The sequence below is a fragment of the Pezoporus wallicus genome, unplaced genomic scaffold, assembly GCF_028554395.1.
Source record: "Pezoporus wallicus isolate ANWC-B61680 ecotype Strahan unplaced genomic scaffold, APGP_CSIRO_Pwel_v1 scaffold_8224, whole genome shotgun sequence".
NCBI lineage: Eukaryota > Metazoa > Chordata > Aves > Psittaciformes > Psittacidae > Pezoporus > Pezoporus wallicus.
This window is the reverse complement of record NW_026641935.1, coordinates 962,731-982,593: the sequence shown is the minus strand read 5'-3', so window position 1 is coordinate 982,593 and position 19,863 is coordinate 962,731. Positions and strand designations below refer to the sequence as shown.

General features: G+C 38.5%; 1 protein-coding gene across 1 annotated transcript in view; it reads right to left on the bottom strand.

Moving 5' to 3' along the window:
- The window catches only part of PTBP3 (polypyrimidine tract binding protein 3), a 35,771-nt gene extending 16,595 nt beyond the window's left edge, over positions 1 to 19,176 (bottom strand). The window contains exons 1-6 of the mRNA XM_057426009.1: positions 19,161 to 19,176; positions 15,229 to 15,326; positions 9,633 to 9,747; positions 7,491 to 7,660; positions 6,493 to 6,639; positions 1,730 to 1,894 (exon numbers count right to left, since the gene is read on the bottom strand). Coding sequence (XP_057281992.1) covers positions 1,730 to 1,894; positions 6,493 to 6,639; positions 7,491 to 7,660; positions 9,633 to 9,747; positions 15,229 to 15,326; positions 19,161 to 19,176 — 711 coding nt within the window. The remainder of the gene's footprint in view (positions 1 to 1,729; positions 1,895 to 6,492; positions 6,640 to 7,490; positions 7,661 to 9,632; positions 9,748 to 15,228; positions 15,327 to 19,160) is intronic.
- Between the last annotated feature and the right edge of the window lie 687 nt (positions 19,177 to 19,863).

The window sequence follows — 19,863 nt, the reverse complement described above, 5'->3', positions numbered from 1 at the left end:
ATCTCTTGCCAGCTTATTAGGCCTAGAATTATGGATATGAGACACACTACGCCAACCCTTTGCGCCCAGTTTCCAGGTTTTCAGAATCTCAGAAACAAGGGTTTTATGCTGCAGTCATCATTTTGTAATAGAAGACAGAACAAAAAGTTTTTCATAGCAATTTAAAATTAGCCACTGAGTTCCTGTTCATAAAGCACTTCCCCTTAAGAAAGGCCTAAATGCAGCTTCTGAACATAGGCTTTTCCATGTATATCCATGACACTAAATACACCTTTTTAAGATAATGAAATTCCATTTATTCCTGTTTGCTTTTAAATCTAAAACTCACTGTATATCAATTTTGTTTCTGCGAAGATGACACTAAATGTTCTGTTTCTTATAATAAATATTGTAAGGTGAATTCTTGTTAAAAGAAAGTGTTAGTTTCTTGACAAGCAATTGTAACTTTAAAAATACAATCTAAGTTTTGGATGACAGCTTGCCTATTGGAGGTCCCTCTGTACTTACCCACTACATGCTTAGTAAAACAAAACGAAACCCCAAAAACAAAAAAAAAAACCCAAACAAAAACCCCACAACTAAACAAAATCCCATACAAGATTACATCCAGGAACTACACTATTAATCTAGTACAGCTCCCATAACCACAGGAGTTTGTTCATGCGTTGAGTGCACTAATGATCCTAAACAGTTGACAGTATTTGCACAAGCTCAATAATGAGTAAACAACACTCAGAGATACAAACAAGAGTTTAGATAGGACAAATTGCTACATCACAGTGACAACTAGTATTCTACTTAGTATCGTGGAGGAGAGACATTGAGAAAGAAAATATTAAGAGGTAAAAGGAAAAATAAAATGTTGGTAACAATCAACAACTGTTTGAGATGCTAGTAAAGCAGCAAAAATCTTCCAAAACTGCAGGTTTTTGCAAAAATACACCAATTGTTTTAAATCACATTAATTTAAGAAACTCAGATTTGGGGCATGTTTCTTTTTACGGCACACATTTACTAGTAATTACGAAAGCTTCAAGTATTAAAGCCTTTGCAATATCTGAAAAAGCAACAGATTCTTTAGGCACAAAGACATAATCTTATAAAGTTACTATTTTTAAACTTAACAGCTCTCAACAGAGCACAACAGTGCACTAGGATAGCACAACCACCTAGCAGGAGTTAACGGTAATGTCTTTCATAGCTATAGATCACCTTTGTGCCAGGCTTTCAGAGGTAAAGTAAATGGCATTCTAACAGATGATAAACAATCAAAAATATTTGTCCAAGCAACTACACTTGTATGTTACATCACTTGCCTCAAATTATAAAATTGAATATAAAAGTTTAAAATATAATGAAAACTAGAAAAGTTACTCAATAGAAAGAATATGGGTCCACAAGTTCATAACAATCATTATTTTACTAGCTTATCATGTGGGCATAAATTAGAAGTTACACCTCAAGTTTGTGGCTGCTTCCACAGAAACCAAGGAACTAAACAAAATGAAAAACAACATGTAAAGCTGTAAACAGAAGCCCTGTTTACTATGATTCTTTTTTGTGCAAAACTGATTCAAGCCTAGATCCTCATACTGCAATAAATAATTTTAAAATTACAGTCCTCATTCAAACAATTAAGGATGCACAGCTACTTAAAGAAAGAAAAAAAGTTAATTAATTTACAATGGAACGGATTTTAACTTTTTTTGTTTTTTAGCAATCACATTACCTGATACAACACTTCTATAGTGAGAGGGTAGTGAAGATTTTCAACAATGATTCGAAGAACTGAACCTTGATAGGGACGGTGCCCACCTTCAACAGCATAAGTACTTGGAACAGCCTGGCTTCTACGCTCCATAGCATTCTCAGCTTCCAGTGCAGCTTGGGCTCTCTGAAATGATGACACAGGAGACACCACAGTTACACACATACAAATTATTAGTTTCTAAACAAAGTTCTCATACAATGAAAAGCATGTATAATGCATTTAACATGCAGCTTTGAAAAAAAAAAATATTCCCTTTATCTATTATCAGTTCAAATTCCCTGATAATAGGAAAATCATACCACTTCCTTCCCTTCCCTTGCCCTAAAAGAAGTTAGATCATAGTTTCACATAATTATGACTCTTTTTTAGTTAAACTGTTCCTACTTTGTAATGCCACATAGACACAATTTTGCTTTGGTTCAGTAAGCTTTTGTTACTCTAGAGAGTCTCCAGCAAATCATTATGATGACAATACTGTAATAGACTAACAGTCAGTGTACCAAAAACTATTAGCTCGGCTTTACTACGACTGCATTCTCTTCAGGAACTAAGTTTTGCTGGGGATAAGCTTAAAGGTGCATAGCCTGCTCTTCCTTCTGAGCCAAACTATCAACACAAAAATAACCCTGAAATCTCACTCACCAAACTACCTCATTGGAACTTTCAAAGTCTCTATGCTTGTTTTTGATGGGCTTTCCTCAGAAAAGTCTTCAGACTACCTCTGAGAGAACTATGGATAGGTGTTCCTTCCCAAATGTAGTGCTGTGACTTTAAGTCATGTCTCAGTAACACTATTTCCTTGGAAGATGGACTAAACATGGCGCACAATACAAATGTTAGCTAGTTTCAGAAACCCCTGCAAAATAATCTGTACTTTAGGCCTGAGCCTAGACACTAAATCAGTAATGTAGTGTTCAGCCACTCTGTTAGTGCCTCCAAAATTTAAATAAAACTCAAATGTAAAAGTGGGGGGGAAAAAAAGTAAAATAAAAGTAGACAATGTTGTTTTTAGAGAAGGAAAAAGCAGGTGTCATGCACTGAGCTGAAAATAATCTGAGAAACAGCTACAAGCAGCCTTATTTGCAAATATGAGTAGAGTTTTCCTGAGGCTGTAACACACACCACATCCTTAAAAGAAAAAATAAATAAATCTTCTTTATTTATTTGTTTTTGCAGATAACAATCCAATCCAGCAATCTTGAATAAGGAAAGATACAAATAACATTTATTAGATTGACAAGCCTGCAAGTTTTCAGGGAATTGTGTCGGCACAGATTAAAAATATGCACTTATTTTTGCCCAATCACTACTTGCAACATTCTTACATGAAATAAAATCATGATACACACATCACAGTATATAATTTATGTATCTAAATGGGAGGTCAATTGCAATTCATCCAGCAATCCAAAAATCCAAACAGATTTCCACTGCAATATGGTGGTTTGTATCCTTTGATATTATTGTGCAAAGAGTTCTTTTGTGTTTACAGATTAGGATTTAAACCACCACCTACAATGTTCAATTCATATTTTTACAAAATCAATTTTTGTATTTCAAAAATGCAAGAAAGAAATTAATTATATTGTTTGGCATGAAGCTGCACATAAAACTGATACTTTATCAGTGAAAACACCCATTTTATTGGCTCTATGGTTTTTCTTAAAATAAACAATCAACATTAAGTTTAGTCATGTTATCTTTTTAAAATTTGAACAATTTAAAGACTATGATTTTCCTGACTTTGGCAAGGTCTTGGAACAGTGACAACACCATGAATCTTTCAAAAACAAGTTACATGACCCGCCACAATAACATTCATATCTGACAAAGTGAAAAGCTTCAAAAGAGCTGCTTTTGGGGCAGAAAGTGGTTCATTGTGTATCAGCTGGGTTTGTTCTTTCTTGTGTTCTTCAGATAGCATCTACAGACCACATAATTAGCAATTAAGTTTAAGAAAACACAAGCATAGCTTTTTGTGGTATTCCTGCTACTATATTGTGGACATGGGGAAAAAATCAGGACTAATTATTCAGAGAAAAGATTTACTGGAGAAGACATAATATTTTCTTCATGTTCTGAAGCTACTGAGAGCTGTTACCTGTTAAAAGTCAGGAATGGCAAAAGTTCTTTCAAACATAAAGTAAGCAAGTATTTCTAAGTAGTGTAGAATACAATAGCAGGCTCACCTACAGCAGGCTGCTTAGAACTGTTTCCCACCAGGTTTTAAATGTATCTGAGGATGGAGATTACACAATGTCTCAGGGCAACCCATTCCAATGTTTGACCACTACGAGAGTAAGAAAGTTTCTTAAGTGGATTTTTCTGTATTCGAAATAAGGCACATTGCTTCTTGTCCTGTCACTAGGTACCACTGGAAAGCATCTCCATTTGCAGACATTGGTAAGATATGCCAAAGCCTTCTCCAGGCTGAACAGTCTTTAACCATCTTCATGGCCTTTTGCTGGATTAGCTCCACTATGTCCATGTTTCTCCTGTACTGAGGAGCCCAGGACTGGACACAGAATTTGAGATGTGTCTCATCAGCGTTGAGTAGAGGGAAGGTTACCACCCTCAACCTGGCAGCAACACTCTGCCTTCTGCAGCCTCGGATACTGCTGCTGGGCACCTTTTCTTCAATGGCATGTATGTTGTCCACCAGGAACCTCAGGTCCTTCTCTGCCATGCTGCTTTCCAGCTGGTTGACCCCAGTGTACAACAGTACTCAAGGTTACTCCTCAGGTGCAGAAGTTGGCATTTCCCTTTGTTGAACTTAGTGAGGTTCCTCCTATCAGTCGACTTCTCCAGCTTTTCAAGGTTCTTTCTGAATGACAGCAGAACCATCTGGGATGTCAACTATCCCTCCCACTTCTGTGTTGTCAGCAAACTTGCTAAGGATATTCCCCGTCTCATCATCTGGGATATTAATGAAGATATTAAACAGTACTGAACACAGGATCAACCCCTAGGGTATTCCATTAGTGACCAGTCCCCTGCTGGACTTCATGCCACTGGCCACAACCATTTTAGCCTTTCAGACCACTTCACAGTTTACTTACCTAGACTGTATTTAATCTGTTTGTCTACTGGGATGTTACCAGAAATAATGTTTAGAGTCTTGCCGAAGTCCAGTTAAACAACATCTACTCCTCTCCTCTCATCCTTCAAACCAGTCATCTCACTGTAGAAGCCTATCACATTGGTCAGGCATTACTTCCTTCTCAAAAACCCTTGCTGACTTTTCCCAACCACCTTCTTGTTCTTAGAATGTATGAAAAAGGTTTCCAGGATTAGTTGCTCAATTCCCCTTCCAGGCATCTAGATTAGGCTGATCAGCCAATGGTTCCCTCGATCCTCCTTGTCCTTCTTTAAGATGGGAAAGAGATTTGTTTTCTTCCAGGCCTCAGGAGCCTTCTACAATTGCCATGACTTTTCCAAGACTGTAAGAGTGGCTTTGCAATGACATCAGCCAGCTCTCTCAGTACTCATAACTGCATCTTATCAGCACCACAGACTTTTGTTTAGCCAGTTTGCTTAAATGTTCCCTAGCGAGATTCTTCTCTACTTCCTTCATGAAGACCTTCACAATGTCCTCAGTGGCTTGGTATTCTGAAGGGCAAGTTGTAACCACTAAAGTCTGAGAAGAAAGCATCCAGTACTTCAGCCTTTTTCATTTACTTTATAAGCAGAGCCCCTTCCCCCATTCAGCAGCAGGCTCCACATTCCCTAAATCTTCCACCTGGGGCTGGTTCACTTTGCGGGGCCATTCTTGCTGTATTCACATTCCTCCCGGAGCCAACTCCATGTAGTCTTAGACTCTTCTAACCACATTCCTGCGTATTCAGATAATGCTCTCTACATTATTCCTCCAGAGAACAATATAATGTCCTCTGTATTGTAGGGACAGATACAATCACCTGTCCGTGATTCTATCTGCCTCTTTTTTATGTCTGAGTTCAGTCAGGAGCTCCTTGTTCATACAAGCAGTCCTCCTGCCACCTTCACTTGATTTTCTCCACATCAGGGTGAACGATGCTTGAGCTCCTCCACAGTAATTTCACAGACAGAGTACTCCCTGTCTGAAAAAAGTTACCTCTTGGATAACAAGAGACAGAAATAATATCTATTACAATTTGACTGTTGGTGTAGTGGAAAGTGTTCTGTTTATTTACTAAAGTTGTGGTTTAACACTGATAGGCAGCTAAGTACCACACAGTTGCTTGGTCACTTCACCCCAGCAGTGTGGGGAGAGAACAGAAAGGGTAGAATTGAGAAAATTCATGGACTGACATAAAGACAATTCAATAGGTAAAGCAAAAGCTGCATGTGCAAGCAAGGCAAAACAAGGAATTCCTTTACTACTTACCACTGGCAGGCAGGTGTTTAGACATTTCCTGCAAAGTAGGATATCGTGCGTAACATTTACTTGGTAAGAAAAACACTGTAACTCCAAACTTCCCAACTTCCTCTTCCTTCCCCCAGCTTTCATTGCTGAGCACAACGTCATATGGTACAGAATATTCCTTGGGTCAGCTGGGGTCAGCTGTGGGGGCTGACCTAACTTCTTGTGCATTTGCTGGCAGGGCAGTGTGAGAAGCAGAAAAGGCCTTGATATTATGTAAGCATCACAAGCTACTATGAAGAAAATTAACTATCCTAGCCGAAACCAGTATACAACTCATATGCAATTCTATCCTGGTAAATGGAAATACTATACTTACAGCCTGATATGGTGAACTTTCAATCTTAAGTTCTCTGTGCTTGGAATACTGAACATAAACAGGCTGACTGTGGAGATGAGGTATAGAATAATTACAGTGGTTCACCACAGCAGCAGCAGCTTCTTCAGAATCCATTTCCAATAATGCCTGCAACCAATACATAGCACTTTTCAGTGTTGTGTTGTTTACAGGAGGGAACAAAGCATCAAAGTACCATATTCCCAATTCTACTCTCACTAGAAAATGATCATGTGAATGTACAGCATTGATTTGTTCAGCATTAAAATGCATGTTTATGGGGATATTTGATCTGTGGGTTTTCTTAAAAGATTTTACATTGTAAGTACAGTAGGTCATTAAAGATAAGTATGACATATGGGAAGCAATGCAGCTAAAAATACCACACTGCTAATGAATTTATTAGATTCCTGAAAGCAAGCACTACTACCTAAGTAGCAGATACACATATTGATTGAAAAAATAGGAACAAGACACTAAACATCAGTTTGTGCATATTAATCCAGCTCACTGCTGCAGACAATTTTTTTATTAGTGCCTATTATTTTAGCATTTCAGTGTTTATTCATAATGTGAACTACCCTATTGTATCTAAGAGGAAAACACAAAATAAAAAACCCTAAGCAATTTATTTCAGATTAAAAAGTTAACATGCATGTTAGTCATTTAATCAGGTGGGGTCATTTCAAGACTTATATCGACTTCAATAGTAACAGCATAGTTCTTTATCATCTATATATACTTACACAAGGTGTATATTACCAACAAGTTACTAGATCATTATTTAATCCAAGTGTATTAAAAATTAATATAAGTATCAGTACATTTTTCACCTTTGAAAATTATTAGAATCTTGAGCTATCAATGAAATGTCTAGAAATTGTTGCAGTCATTACAGCCAAATGCAGTATCAAAAGGGTCATAACATGAACTGTATCCCCAGCCTTGCTCTTATAATAGAAACATTGAAAATTACATACCTGACATTTTCGTTTCAGCCTCAAGAAGTTAGTTACTTTGCCAAAAGGCATGCCTAATGAAATGACTTCTGCTTCAGTAGCATCACTTGGAATTTGACGAATATGAAGGACACGTGAAGGGGAGCATAGTGATCTGTCTGCTTTAAATTTCTTCTTATCATTCTCATTATCTAAAATATTTTAAGGAGGAGAATGGACAAGCAAGCAAGGCAAACTTTTTAAACAATGTAAGTACCAAAACCTAAAAAAAATATTAACTGCTGTCTCAGCACTTACGTTAGCTTACTTATAGCTCTCTGAATCCTAAGAAAGTTCATGTATAACCAAAGGACAGTTTAAGAAGATTCCTTTTGTTGGTTCCAAACCTCCACTACAAGTGGAGCGTGTGGTAGGTTTGTTTTGCTTTGGTTTAGTTTTTGGTTCTTTGGTTCCTTGGGGGCTGAGGGGAGGTTTTTGGGTTTGTTTTTTGGTGGTTTTTTTTCAAGTCTTACAGGTAGAGAGGCTAGTAACTTCTTCCCAAATGCCCATGTAACATATTTAGAAAAAGTTAATTACATGGAAGAGGGGAAAGTAGTAATTGGGAGGTTTTGTGGGTTTTTTTTTTTTAGTTATTACTAACTGACCTTCCTGCGTCGTGTGGATTCAGCTGTTATTATTTTATTTTATTTTTATTAAAAAAAGCCTGCTGTCCCACATGATTGTGAATTGTAAAAAGTCTCTGGAAAGGATAGACAGCAGTAAGGTGTGAAATCCATGCAGATTCTAATCTCTTCCACTTTAGCAAAATGCTTTTTTTCTTTCTCTTTTCTTTTTTTTTTTTTTTTAACATATGCCTATTTGCATCCTCTAAGAGGTAAGTGACCATTGGTTACATTTCAAGGAGATGACTTGCAGTCCTTGAGAGCCCTTTTAAGCAAAACACCACATCTAGAACAGGCATATAGCTCTCAATGCTATCACAATGGAGTAATAACTTAAAAGTAGTAATAATGAAATTCATTAGCCAAGCTACAGATCCCAGTTAGATATTGTCCTACGGCAAGCTACAGAGGCTTATGAGACTTGATGAAAAAAAATTCTAAACTGATTTAAAGACAGTCTATTTGACGGAAATTGTACTCAAGTCTAACTGCATACTACTTAAAGGAAGAAACATTGTTTGCTGTTTTTGTCACTTATGTGCCACAAACAGCTTCACTCCATTGAAACAGCCTTTACACCTCATGTGCTACATTTAGCCTTCCAAGGATAATCAGAAAAGATTAAGAAAAAATACCTGTTTAGGCTTAGTAAGTAATTTCATATTTGCTGTAGGTTTTGAGTACAGTCTAAGGCTGAGAAACAGTTCACGTAAGTCATTCTGTATAACGACCTTTAGAGAGGACATTTTTACTAGTCTCAACCATGCCACGCTCAGAAGCCAAGTTAAGTAATTCTCCCACCTGGGGTGGGGGAGGGATATGCATTGACTTTTCCAGCAAGAAATTCTAAATGGCATCATGTACATTCTGAAAAATATACACATGTGGCATTCTTGTTGGGGCTGAGACTTTAAGACAAAGAAAACCATATTAAACTCATATCAGTACCAAGACACAACAGGGTATAATACCATCAAAGCCCTACAACCCATATAACCCATCCTGTTTTATTAAATCTACTTTTCAGGTTCAAAAGGACAAAATATCCTTGACTTTACTATGTTGAGGACTCCTTGACCAAAGAAACCAGGAAATTAAACCTAACAGGAACTTTGCCTTTAGTTTAAGGTGAGAGGCTCTTGCAGAAGCAATACTTTCTGGGTTCTGACTCATTATCAGAAGCAATGAGATGGAGCTAAGTGGCAAGCTCAACATTTTCTCTTTACATCTTCACTGAGAGTTACAGGAGTTTTCAGATCAGGCAGTCAGCCAAAAAGGACAACTGACTTCAGAGCTCCTCAGTATTTTCATTAGGTTGCTGGACTCCAATAGGTTGCTGGAGTCAGATTACAATTCAAGCTTGGTGAGGATGCTCATGGTGACCATGAAGAACACACACACACACACACACACACACACACACACACACACACACACACTCTTCCTACCCTCACCCCCCAAAGAAAATAAAATTAAATAATTGACAGAGAAAAATACACACTGTTCATGAACTGTGATAAAAATCTTTTCTTATGTATACCCGCAGCTTGAGTAGGATTGCTCATGGTAGTAGGCCTGTTACTGACACCAGAAGAAAGAAGCTCGTCACGTCCACACTAAAAAATAAGAAGCAAGATTACTAGTAAAAGTTGTTATAGAGAAAGAGCTTCATACAAAAGTGCAAAAACTCCTGTAATTTATTCTTCCCAAAAATGTCCTCTTTCTATACACATAATCAACCAATGCTGTGAACTCACTTTTCAGGAAAATGTGCCAACCACACAAATTTTCCTTCTCTCTCAAGAAGTTAGTAAGTTCAGCGGTGTTACACTTCTTACTTCTCTTAATATTTACCATACTACAGTTTACATTTTAAAAGAATAGCAAACACTTACAAAAAGAAATGAGCTTGCTGCCAGGTCCGGGTCTGCAATACAACATTGCTTCTAGATGTAAGTAAACACACAACCACACAGATAAAGTCAGCATTTGTGACTGGACACAGTGGACCTTGAGGAAAACTAATTGAAGACATATTTAAATATACCTATGGCACTTTTGTTAAAATGTAATTCTTGTCCTAAGAACTTGATGGTGGACCATATCTTCTTTTAAAAATACTGAATATCTAAGTGTATGTTTTAAGAATGCTGACAATTTGAGGCTCTAAAAGAAAATAGCTCGAGAACTACAAGTTCTTCATTCAAAAATCAGTGCCTAGATGCCAGTTAAATCTATTTACTCTTTAAGACTGCTACTGTATGGCCAGCCAAGCCTCTAAAAGTCCTCCAAAACACCAAGAAGAAACAAAATACCACAACACCTCTAAAAGGCAGTTAAGGTTCCTGAAACTTTCACCACACTCTTCCGTAAGAACATTTTCATTAAAAAAATGAGATTAAGGTCCCCTATAGGTGGGATCTTAGTCCTTCCACCTAGGACTTCGGTGGAAGGAGAGGTTCCCATCACCCTTGCTCCAGTATTTCCACCAGCTCATGATCATGAGCTGTTTATCCTGCACCAGTTCTGGTCCTTAAGAGATTTTATATGAGATGACTCAGTCCTCCAACCAGGCAGCACTCTATGCTGAGTTATATCAGCTAATCAGCTAAAAGAGGGGTTGAAAAGTGCCAGAATCCAGTGTGAAGAAAGGGGTAGAGATACTTGAAGGAGACAGAACTAAGAAAGCATCCTTTAGCAGCAGCAAGCCATCATTTTGGCCTGTATTGGCTGTGGAACTACCGCTCACAGAAGACTGGTTTATCAGTTGTCTGTGCTTAAGGGAGCAGTTTGGCTCTTTTCATTCATAACCATGTGTTCAGACTGCTTCTCCAGTGTAGGGAAGGTCATTAACAACAGAAGGCTGTGACCAGTTTAGGGTGGTGAAAAACCTTTTCAGCCATACTTAGCTGCTCATAAAGCAGCACAAGTTTTAGTGTAGGATAGAGGAAAGCATGACAGTGTTCATTCCTCTCTGGCAGCAGCACAGACAGTATTCGTGGTTACTATTGTTACATGAAAAGAAATAAAGACTATAAACAATACATTTTAAAGAATTTCCAATTCTCATTCTTTTCAGTTGCCACCAGTTAAATCCATATGCAATAAAAATATAGGCTAATATAAAGAGCAGCCTATTCAGCTGAACAAAGAGCACACCATATATTATACATGCCAAGAAATGCTTCTTTGGATGGTCACATTTTAAACTGATCTCTTTAAAGTTTGTCAATTAAATGATTATTACAAAAAAAAAACAGCAACAAAAAAACCCCAACCAAAACTACAACAGACTTCTTAAGGAAAAAAAAAAAAAACAACCAACCTCTTCTGTTTTTAAAAGTTGTCTTAATTGATTCAACTCGGTATTCAAATAAGTATCTTAGTGCAGAAACCAGAATCTACTACTTTGACAAGCTATGTAGTTACTGGTTTTGCAGAAGGAAAGAAAATGTGCAAGATATTTACAAATTAGTCTAAGTTGTCTAGGTATTAGTCTACAAGTGAGAAAAATACATAAACTAGGAACTGTTAGACACATATATGTCATGAAAGTTATAATTTACAAAGAAAAAATTTGTTTTCAACTTAAATTTCACTGCCAGCATCAGTAATTTCCAGCACAGACCTCTTTGTAGGTTTGGAAAGATAATTTAGCTTTCTCAGATCAAGTTCTAGCATATTCTAAAAGAAAATGTATGTAATCTTCACAAGAATTATTCATCTCTTTTAGGCCATCCCACTACAATAGTTTCATTCAGTAATAATACTGCTTGTGGGAATTATAAACAGTTGCTTGGAAAGCATAATTTGATTTTGGACATTTCTTTAAAAACAGGTAAAATTTATAGTGCTCAGTAACCAGACCAGTAAGGGGCCTCTACAAAGTGTAGCACTGAATGATAGGTTAATTAAATGAATAATTCTTCTATATCTACCATGGTCAATTTTCCTGAATAAATAAGGCATATTACACAATTTCAGACTACAGCAACAGATGCCTTTCCTGAAACTACTTAAGCTCTTCTGTGATTTTAAATTTCTGATAGTAATACATGTTAGTGATTCTGCAATTCAAGTAAAAAAAAACCTGTGTAAATAAAATACTGCACTCATAGCAAAGACGTCTAACAAATATCTGAAAGTCAACAACTCTAGGTTTCTAAAGTCTTTTCAAGTCATGTATAGTTTGGTATTCTTCAGAACATGTCCATTTGTCAGAACTCTGGCAGGTTTAAATAGATTATCATGTCAGTATGAAGTTTTGTGTACTTCTCTACAAGATTCTACATGGCAACAAATTATTATTAATTACTTAATTATTAATTATTATTAATTACTGTTCCAAAAAAGTCACACTCCGAAACATCACAGTATCAAGCTATAGCAGTGAAAAATTATTGTTAAATGTAAATTAACTGTTCTAATGTATACCTTATTAATTTTTATAGTACATGATTGTAGAAAAAGAATAAATCTAAGGGTCATAAGAGTGGAAATTCCCATTACCTTCTACTTCTGCAGTAAGCTTTTGAAATACTTGTTATATTCCTTTATTTTTTCTTCCACAAACCATGTTTGCAGAGATGCAACTCCTACTTCCAAAATGAGGATTTCATGCAAAATGCAATACCACTTATGCCAAAATAAAAAGTTTTCGAAGAAAGTGTAGGTAAAATAAGGGTAACATCAAAGTAATAGATTTGCATTTAAAATGTATTAAAAATAAAGTGACTTACAAAGAAAAAGTGCCATTTCAATAAGCTGAAACATAAGGAAATTATAAGCAATTATCACAATCAGGCAAGCCTCCTTTCCTCTGCTGCAAAGATCCCTCGCAAACACATTGGTTGAACAGTCTGATTGTCAGTCATTCCAGAACCACATTGTTCTCTCACAGGTAGCTGCTTTTCTGCAGGCTTGAATGGTTAGTAGCTCTGTTACCAACATTGCCTGCTATATTCCTTCTATTACCAACTACTGAAGCTTCTGGCTATGCTCGTAACAAGACACTGTACACTTTCAGTCATGCAACAGTAATTAAAAAGTGAAAAGGAAAAGAATTAATCAAATTTTAGCCTTGTTGATTTCCTTAATGAAAAGATAGTGTTCTTTTTAGAACAACAAACAATTAGAAAAGCTGCAGTAGTATATACTGTCACATGAATTAAATCATCTTTCCTAACTGTGATTAGGAAAGAGTTTCTATGACACAAAAATAACTTTGAATAAACAATTCCTAAGGCAGATGCCATACTGAAGTGGGAATACAATAAAGACTCCAAAACAGCCTAATATGCTACACTGAGTATTTAGAAGAATTTAAAATCCAACAATTTCAAGAAGTGCATAAGAAGTAATTCTAGTAACTGTCCAGTCATCCCATCTTAACTTTTGCAATGTAGATGATGGAATCATGGAATCACATCACCATTTTTTTAATAAAACAGATAGAAAAAATTGTCAATAATAAAACTGATTACACACATTTGTGCTGTTGTCTTTACAGCTATTCCTCTTTTTAGTGGTATAAACTGTTATTTAAGATTGATGCAGCAGTTTAAAATTTAAAAAACAAACAAAAAATTATTTTTAAAACGACATAAATGCTAACTGCATTAGAGACACATCTTAAAAATGCAAGGAGATGAAGAATCCAACTGCTCTTGCATATTTTGAGGTTATCCATAAAGGCAAACATCCATAACAGCAACTTCCATATCCACAGCAGGCTGGCAAAGCAGGTCACCATCTCCCCATTTTTAAATATTTGCCTTGCCACATATAACAGATGTTCTAGTAATAGAAAGTATAACCACTACATAAAAATTCTGAAGTGTAATTCTAGTGCAAAGCCAACTCCCTATTTTTGGATGCAACGCACGAGGCATGAAACTTCAGCAGACTTTGAAAAAAGTCGATTAAGCAGTATCAAACTTAAAACAAGTACTCTAATTCTATACATAAGGAGTAGATAAAGAAATGTAGCTCTGACAATAAAAGCCCTGAAGTCATATTTTAACCATTTTCAACATTTTGCATTCAGTCAGTTCTATTATTGCCACTTAATACTCAAGTTTACCCCTCACTATAGTAGCAGAAACCAGAAATCCAGGTACTTGTTTGAAGAATTCAGGTTATATTTAACTGAACATTTTTTCTACTATTAACAGTACTCACCAACTACAGTAACAGAAAAAGTGAAAACATAAATTGCAAAAGGACCTCAGCCCCATGCCCTAAAAATGACCTAGGCATTTCCCTTCTCTACTTTCCACACATTCTAAGAATTTTATTTTTCCATTCTTCCTAAAATAAAAAGGCAACTAAATGTAAGTCAGGTATAAATACCATGAGTTTTCATTAAGCAACATGATCAGGAAGAATGCAAGAGTCTTTTTGTCTGTGTAACTAAGAAGTATTTAAAATTTGAAGTATTTGGTCACTTTATCAGCATTCCAATTCCTATATAAACTGAAAATACGAGAATGTTTATATTAGGTCAGTCCAAAAAAAAAAAACAACAACAAAAACAAACAAACAAAAAAAAAAAACCTAAAACAAAAACAAAAAAAAAAAAGAAAAAAATCTAATACCTCTAACCAGTGATGCCCAGGAAAGACTTTAAGAAGAAAACAAGCATACAAGATTATTTTCTCAAAATATTCTCCCAGAACCACACAAACATACATGCACATAAATACAAGTTAACTGAAGTAGAAAAGGCCACGATACATATCCAAAAGCAAGATTAAACATGAGAGATATGAATATACTAAACACTCCAGTAAGTGTGTTAGTATTGTACACCCCTGACAGTGATGACTTGTACCACACAATGAAAATCAACATCTAAGCAAAGGAAGAAGTAGAAATTACATTTGTCCTTAAAATACTTTTATCCTGTGCACAGGTGAATTGTTTTAATGAAACTTCCCTGTAGGGGGACACTAATACCAGTAATCAAGTAACATATTTCATACAACAAAATTCACTGCAGAATTCACTGACTTCTAGAATGCCTTCCCGAATTTTATAGCAGTTAGCCTGCAGAATAAGGTTATATTAATGTACAAACTAAGCTTGAAGTAACAAACTTTTATGCTTCTGGGACATACATTCCTTATGCGTTCCTTATTGGTTCTGACCTTGTGAAACACATTGCAGGACCAGAGGATAAAGGGATAAACAAAAACTCAGAAGACGTTTACAGACAAGATTTTGTCTACTTACAAAAGAGAATCATAGAACGGTTTGGGTTGGAAGGGACTTTAAAGATATCCAGTTCCAAGCCCCCTGCCACAAGGCAAGGACACCTTCCACTAGACCAGGTTGCTGAAAGCCCCATCCAACCTGGCCTTGAATGCTTTCAGGAATGGTGCAGCCACAACTTCACTGGGCAACCTGTGCAGGACTAGAAATACAGTTTCTGCATGTCAAATAGGAATGTGGACACCACTGTCTTCATACTGACATGATTAATGAGCTTGTGGCAATGGTTCCACCGATAATGTAAAAAGAAACTGATTTTAGATGTTCACTTAGATGTTGATTTTCATTGTGTGGCACAAGTCATCATTGTGAAGGAAACAAATTTTCTCACCACCCTCACAGTGAAGAGTTTATTCCTTATATCTAATCTAAATCTCCCCTCTGTCCGTTTAAAGGCATTCCTCCTTGTCCTATCACTGCATGCCCTTGTAAAATGTTTTGGTTATATCCTCCGAGTCAGGGGCTGAGGGTTTGCCATTTAAAAATGGTCCTTCCCACACTATTGTCATTATTCTCATAAGGGCAATGGCACACCCAAAGGGCAATGGCAACCATCTAAACATCAGTACACAAGCATAACCTGAGCCACTTCCTCTGGAACATGACATCAGTGGACAGACTTGTGGCTAGGACTTCCAAGAACTGATCTGATCATCCTTCAGCTTCATGCATTTCTACCACCTACTGAACAGGACTCCAAAGAGCACATTTCACCTTGACCCACCAATAACGTGACAAGAACCACCTCTGCAGAAGGCATAAAGCTTGCCATATACCAGTTTTCTGAGCATGGGGTAGCACCCTGCATTATTATCAGATCATGATTTATGGGCCATTTTATCAGCACTTGTATAAGGCCTGGATGCCCCTGTTTTGCCATCTGATCCCACTGGGTAAGCAGGGCTGTCCATCAGCGCAGGTAGAACTTGATGATGAGCTAAAGGCATTTTTCCTTTCAGCATCCAGTACCAGAAGCCAAAGGGCAAGCAGCAGTCATGACTCCATTCACCACCACTACAGATGCTGACCAGAGTCGCACATAGATGGTTCATTCTTCTTTTTCTGTTAGGATATAGTTTTCTGAGGTTGGCAGCAGCCTTGGCTTCAGAATCCAAGGAAGACTTCTGTCTCTCTTTCTGCCATAGTGTGCTTTCTGCCATGAACTCCGCTGGTTTGACTGGTCTCCTGCTACTTGTGTATAGTACATGTACATATAGTTCGATGAGAAACTGAACATGAGCCAGCAGTGTGTGCTCGCAGCCCAGAAAGCTAACCGTATCCTGGGCTGTGTCACAAGGAGCATGACCAGCAGGTCGAAGGAAGTGATCCTGCCCCTCTACTCTGCTCTCGTGAGACCTCACTAGGAGTATTGTGTGCAGTTCTGGTGTCCTCAACATAAAAAAGACATGGAACTGTTGGAACAAGTCCAGAGGAGGGCCATGAGGATGATCAGAGGACTGGAGCACCTCCCATATGAAGACAGGCTGAGAAAGTTGGGGCTGTTCAGCCTGGAGAAGAGAAGGCTGTGTGGAGACATCATAGCAGCCTTCCAGTATCTGAAGGGGGACTACAGGAATGCTGGGGAGGGACTCTTCATTAGGGACTGTAGTGACAGGACAAGGGGAAATGGATTCAAACTTAAACAGGGGAAGTTTAGATTCCCTATAAGGAAGAAATTCTTCACTGTAAGGGTGGTGAGGCACTGGAATGGGTTGCCCAAGGAGGCTGTGAATGCTCCATCCCTTGTGGTGTTCAAGACGAGGTTGGACAAAGCCTTGGGTGGCATCGTTTAGTGTGAGATGTCCCTGCCCATGGCAGGGGGGTTGGAACTAGATGATCTTAAGGTCCTTTCTAACCCTAACTATTCTATGATTCTATGATTCTACATTTCAGGCATTTGGACCCATTCTGGCACATCTCAGCACAACAACATGTGCAATTTTTTGCTTTATCTGGTCAAAAGCATTTTGTTGCTCAGGCCCCGCTCAAGTGTGGTTTCCTCCCTGGTGACTTGGAACAGTCAGAGTGAATTGACTTTATCTTGTATGCATATTCACCAAAATCCTACCATTAAAAAAAAAAAAAAAATAGTTTCCTTTTACATTATCGGTAGAACCATTGCCACAATCTTATCAATCATGTCAGTATGAAGACAGTGGTGTCCACATTGCTATTTGATACACACAAACTGTATTTCTAGTCCTGCAAGCCCCTTCACCTCATTCCTCTTTGACTGTAAGTCTCACATTCAGTCAAATTTCAGCTATCCTTGTTATCCACCAATTGGGCAGTGCTTCCCTAAGCTATGATGCCATCAGCATACTCCATGTGATCTGGGTCACTGTACTCCTCCAAACCATTTGCGTAAGTCTGTGACAGATGCTGGAACTATGCTTCCATCCCCACAGTAGGTGGTTCCAGGTCTGTTGTGCTCCTCTCCAGGAAAGGCAAACTGCAGTTTACAATCTGAGTCCACAGCAATCAATAAAAACACACTAACTGTGCCAATGGTCAAATACCAGGCAGCACTTTTTTTTTTTCCTTTGAGTTATACTGTAGTTCTAGCATAACAATACTGCAGCACTCAAGGGTGCTGCTGCCTTATTCAGATCTCTATAATCCATGGTTAAATCCAAATCCCTGTTGGGTGACTGCACTGGCCAGAGATGGCTACTAAGGGTGAACAGGTGCACGTGACTATTCATCGATATTCTACTCCTACAATAAGATAATATATGGGACAGCCCAAGTATCTTATGTAACACACCAACATACCTGTTAGGTTTATATTGTTGTCTGTGCACTGCATTGCAGTTGGCTCTGATGGAGTCCTGCTTACTGACCCTACTCCTGCAGTTACAGACAGCTAACACAGCAAAGTGGTGCTCTCACTCACATCCACAGCTGCTACACCAAATGCCCACAAATGTCTGTAGGGGTTCTTAGTATCTCTATTGCTTAAAATGGCAAAGCCCAAGACGAAAGCGACACCAGATCCCATCTACATTGTCACGGTTTAAGCCTAGCCGTAAATCAGAACCACACAGTCTCTTTCTCACTCCCCCCCTTCCCCGCCCACCCCGGCTTCCGGAGGGATGGGAAGAAAATTGAAAGAATGCCACTTCCACAGGTTGAGATAAGAACAGTTCAGTAACTAAGGTGTAACACAAACCACTACTGCTGCCACCAATAATGAAAAGGGAAATAAGAAGGGAAGAGAATACAAACGCTCACCACCCACTGACCCGACTGAGCAGTCATCTAACCCTTATGGGTAACTGCCCCCAGTTTTACATCCTGGGCATGACGTGCTGTGCTATGGAATACCTCTTTGGCTAGTTTGGGTCAGGTGTCCTGTCCCTGCTTCCTCCCGGCTTCCCCTCCTTCCTGGCAGAGCACGAGGCTCAGAAAGTCCTTGGCCAGACTAGGCATTACTAAGCAGCGACTAAAAACATCGGTGTTATCAATGTTGTTCCCAAGCTGAAAGTCAAAACCACAGCACTGCACCAGCTACTATGAAGGAGAAAAAAATGACTGCTGAACCGAAGACACACATGTTGTGGTGCTTCCAGTTTCTTTTCGTAAGACCCGAGTTTGGCTTCTACCACACAGACCTTCCAGTGGACCCTGGTGACTCTTTTGATGATGAGTTGTACTCTTTCCACTAAGTGTAAAAGGGAACAAGGTGCATTAAACCTCTGTGTCCACTAAGGCTTGATGTCTTCTTGGTGCATGTGTGCCAGATCACCAGACTCACAGTCAGTAAATTCCATTATCGCCTGCAACATCACCATCCTCAGCTGGCTGTGGGCAGAACCTCACCAAAGCCACTTCTTGGAGGGGGGTGTAGGAGAAATTCTAGGCTGGCAGGACCGATAGTGTGAGGCCTTTCTCAGCCTGTTGTGGCTTAACAGCTGTGTGTCAGAATGACAAGGACCAGCTCCCCCACAAAGAATGAGGAGCCAGGAGCAGAGAACAGTAATTGAAGCCAGCAAATCAATGCCTATCCCATGGTACGCAGGTGAGATAGGGAGAGCAAGTGCCAGGTTCCACTGAAAGCCCAAATCCTTCAACAAGTCCATAGTGGCAAGGGAAGTTCACAGTCAAGCTGGGAAGTCAAAATCAGGTGCAGTGAGCATAATCAGCACCACATACAGTCCAGTGCACAACAAGGCAGGACCCAGGTCAAGGTGCAAGTCAGTCTGTGGGTCAGGGTCTGGACCAACAAAGTTCTCAGCTAGCCATAAGCACGGCTGTGATGGAGCTGCAGACAGGCATGCATATGACACAGCCTGGGCAGTGTCTGAGGGCCTAGGCCTGAAACAGAGCCCATGGACAGAGGGTGTGGGTGGAGGCCCCAGGGTCATAAAGATCTCTCAGTGCACCTAGAGGCATGACAGTGTCTTTCTTGCTGCTTGGATTCATGCTCCCAAGGTGGCCAACTCCTTGATTATCCACAG